The sequence below is a fragment of the Carlito syrichta genome, unplaced genomic scaffold (assembly GCF_000164805.1).
Source record: "Carlito syrichta isolate Samal-C Ts95f unplaced genomic scaffold, Tarsius_syrichta-2.0.1 Scaffold126456, whole genome shotgun sequence".
In the NCBI taxonomy this organism is placed as follows: domain Eukaryota; kingdom Metazoa; phylum Chordata; class Mammalia; order Primates; family Tarsiidae; genus Carlito; species Carlito syrichta.
The window spans coordinates 155-3,879 of NW_007070552.1; the positions used below are offsets into that span (position 1 = coordinate 155).

General features: G+C 67.3%; 1 protein-coding gene across 1 annotated transcript; it reads left to right on the top strand.

The window, feature by feature from the left end:
* Nucleotides 1–1,309: 1,309 nt before the first annotated feature.
* On the top strand, nucleotides 1,310–3,139 carry NAT14 (N-acetyltransferase 14 (putative)). Its single transcript, XM_008048638.2, has 2 exons — nucleotides 1,310–1,426; nucleotides 2,080–3,139. The coding sequence occupies exons 1-2, from the start codon at nucleotides 1,355–1,357 to the stop codon at nucleotides 2,626–2,628; spliced, it is 621 nt and encodes a 206-aa protein (XP_008046829.1). The 5' UTR covers nucleotides 1,310–1,354; the 3' UTR covers nucleotides 2,629–3,139.
* The last annotated feature ends 586 nt before the right edge of the window (nucleotides 3,140–3,725 follow it).

Here is a 3,725-nt window from a genome sequence, read left to right on the forward strand (position 1 = left end):
TGGGGCGTGGGCGGGGCGGGCTGGGTTTGCTAATAAAGACCCAGAATCTCCTCCCGCCTTTTGTTTTCATGGGAGGAGGACGGGCGGGCAGTGTGGCGGCCCTGGCCCCCGCTGGGAGTCTTTCTGGCTCGCGGATGACTTGTTTTGCATCTTGGAGCGGGTCACTGCTTTGCGTGGGGACCAGTTGCCCCATCCTTAAGAAGGCGGGGGCGTAGGGTGGGGCAGGGGTCACTACAGCGAAGAGGTGTTGGAGCGAGAATCCAGGTAATGCCGCTTATTCCCTACTAGTCCATCCCACTCCTCCTCTTGTCTGAAAATGGGAGGGGGAGATCCTTATTCGGAGGGGCACTGCGAGTCCGGGCACCCCGGGGATTGGCGAGGCCCCAGGGGACGGCGAGGTGGTCGCCCGCGGGCTCGGATGCTGAGCGCTGCCCCCGGCCTCTCGCGCAAAGACCCCAGCGCCAATGAGAATCGATCCGCTCCCGTCACGCCCCCTCCCGCGCGCAGGTTGCTTAGCAACGAGGGGACGTCGGGAAAGCAGGTTGCGCTAACCCTCCGCGGGCCGGGTGAGTACCGCTCCTCGTGCTCCCCCACCGCGACCCCCGCCGGCGTCCGCTCCCGTTGCCCCTCCCCCCAGACCCTTTCCCTCACTACTGCTCCTCCAGGAATCGGAGAGGTCATTTCCCGGTCCCCGGCCGGCTCCTAGCTCGCTGCCTCGGGCCCTCCCCGGCCCACGCTGTTCCTCCTCCACGCACGCCCCCCGCCCCCGCCCTCGCCCTCGGGGGAGGCTGGCAACAGTTGCTACGACCGAGAGCAGGCGGCGCCCCGCCTCCCTCCCTACGCGAGTTACGTCACTTCCGTCGGCGAGCCCTTCTCGACTTGCTCTCCCCGCCACCTCTTGTCAAAGGATCGAAGTGACCCGGGGAGGTGCTTGCAGGTCCTTGCTCCTGTGACGCGGGGCGGGGACGACTGTGGAGGAGGGGCGCCGGGGCCCGGGGCGGAGGGAGCGTGGGACCCTCTCTGGCAAGTGGGGAAGGGGGTTCGTAGCCCCCCAGGGCAGCCCCGGCGTCCGGGGCTGCAAGGTGCTGTCGTGCACAGCGCGCTGGGAGAAGGGGGCAGGTCGCCGGACACCGCGGGGTGGGGGCTTCCCGGGAGACCTTAGGAAGGTCGCTGGGCACGGGTGCGCCTGCCCCGCCACAGTCCTCGCTTGAGGGTCCTGAGAGTCCTCAGTGTCCTGCTACCCGCCCCTTGGGGGCCCTGGTGACAGAGGCGCCCACCTGCTGCTGACCTACTTTTATTCTCGCCAGTCGCACGACGCCAGCTCCCTTTTGGGGGCGGGGGCCCGGGGGCTGCCATGGCCCCCAGCCACCTGTCGGTGCGGGAGATGAGGGACGATGAGAAGCCCTTGGTGTTGGAGATGCTGAAGGTGAGAGCAGGGCCCGCGAGGCTGTGGCAGTGCAGGGGGCGTTGCAGGGGGCTCACCACCGCCCCCACCTGCGCCAGCCCTGACCCCTGGAGGGGTTCCCCCAAGCTACATCCTTGCTTGGCTCCTCTCTAGTGCCTTCTCCTTGCACGAGCCCCAGCCATACTGGAGGGTGTGGGGGCTGATGTCCAGCCCCTAGTCCAGGGCCCGCAGCCCTCACTGCCTCCCTGGCCTCCTGCCTCCAGCCTGTCCTGCATGCCAGTACTCTCTGCTGCCCAACCCAAACTCTGCCAAGCTCAGCCCAGCATCGGGCCTGGCCCTGCGGTCCCCTCCAGCTTCCACTTGGCCTCACAGTGGGCTCCCATTCCCGTTCCGTTCCAGCCTCCTCATCCTCCAAGGGTCACTTCCCTGGTGCCTCACTGCCACACCTCCACCAAACTGGGTGCCCCACACCTCCTAACTCACTGCTTCATCCATTGTTAATTCATTCGTTCACTCAACACCCAGTGTGCTGTACTGGTTGCTGCCCACCACACTGCTTTCCCTTCACCTTTTGGGGTCCTCACACTGCCCCAGGCAGGGTCTGTCTTTTCTGCTAGTCCCAGGGACCATGGCTTGATGGAAGGCTGAGTCCCTTCTGCTCCTCCTGCTCACAGGCTGGCGTGAAGGACACGGAAAACCGCGTGGCCCTGCATGCTCTGACGCGGCCGCCGGCCCTGCTCCTCCTGGCGGCGGCCAGCAGCGGCCTGCGCTTCGTGCTGGCCTCCTTTGCCCTGGCCCTCTTACTGCCAGTGTTCCTGGCTGTGGCGGCAGTGAAACTGGGCCTGCGGGCCCGGGGGGGCTCACTGCCTCCGCCGGGCGGCCTGGGGGGCCCCTGGGTGGCTGTGCGGGGCTCTGGTGACGTTTGCGGGGTCCTGGCCCTGGCTCCTGGCATGAACGCGGGGGACGGGGCCCGGGTCACTCGCCTCTCTGTGTCCCGCTGGCACCGTCGCCGGGGCGTGGGCAGGAGGCTGCTGGCCTTTGCTGAGTCCCGGGCTCGAGCCTGGGCCGGGGGCATGGGAGAGCCCCGGGCCCGGCTGGTGGTCCCCGTGGCCGTCGCCGCCTGGGGGGTGGCAGGGATGCTGGAGGGATGCGGCTACCAGGCCGAGGGCGGCTGGGGCTGCATGGGCTACATGCTGGTGCGGGAGTTCAGCAAGGACCTGTGAGGCCTGGGACGGGTGGGTGAGAAGCCAGCCCCTGCTGCCCACTGTGGGCCAGTCACTACAGCCCCCACTCCTGTGAGTCCCCAGTGCCGGCCCACACCTGCCGCCTGCAGAGGGCAGGAGCCGAGCTTGCTGCTGAGGTCCTTGCAGTGTGGGGTCTGGCATTGACCTCAGAGCGGCGAACCCACCCCAGCCCTCTGGCCCCCTGAGGTCAGCCCGCCGCCCCCTGCCTCCAACTCTGCACCGGGCCCCCTCCCGCCTGCACCGCCTGCGCCCTGTGCTGCAGGCCCGGCCAGGATGGAGGTCGCGGAGGCCCAGCCACCTGGCAAGATCTGGGCGCTGGGACTTGCCAGCCTCCCTCCCCTCTCGGGGTGGACTCTTGTCCCTGGAACGGCTGAGGTGGGCGGGGGCGGGGCTGCCCGGGCCCTCAGGGACGCTCAGCCGAGGGGCACCCGGCCCGCCCACAGCCGTCCGGTTTTTCTACAGTTTGCTAATAAAGCCTGAAACTGCCGAGCGCCTGTCTCATCTCTGATGCCTTTTCCAGTTGTCTCCGGACACCCGCCAGCCTCCGTCTGGCTCCGCCTCCCTGGGTTGACATTAATTGTTGGGGGTGCTGGACGGGAGAAGGGGAGGCAGTGAGCTCGGGGCAGCCCCGGCCCTGCCAGGCCTTCTGAGTCACGCTCCCCATTACCGAATTTTTTCCGCCTCCCAGCTGCCTGGTGAGGAGAGTGTGTGTGTGTGTGTGTGTGTGTGTGTGTGTGACAAGCACGTGTAGGCCCCCTCCCAAGGCTTGGCCCTTGGCTTCCCATCCCCCACCCCAGGGCCCTCTGGCGACACTGACACTCAGGCACACTTCCCTCAGGTGGGGACTGGGGGGCTTCACATTCAAATCCACCAGTGAGGTGGGGAACAGAGAGAGGGTTTCTCAGTCTCTTCTCCTAATGCAGGAAGTTCCTCCTGGTGTCTGGCTGCAAGCCTTCCTGCTGGTGCAGGTCTACTAGGTCTACTCCGACCTCAGCCCCAGCAGTGGTCTGACCCGGGAGAGGAGGCAGGAGGTAGGAGCCCCCTCCTGCCCAGGTGGCCCCCACGCACACATTCCC

Coding starts and splice junctions, on each gene's coding strand:
- NAT14 (XM_008048638.2), top strand. CDS start 1,355: ATGGCCCCCAGCCACCTGTCGGTGCGGGAGATGAGGGACGATGAGAAG. Junction 1,427..2,079: donor TGGTGTTGGAGATGCTGAAG/GTGAGAGCAGGG, acceptor TCCTGCTCACAG/GCTGGCGTGAAGGACACGGA.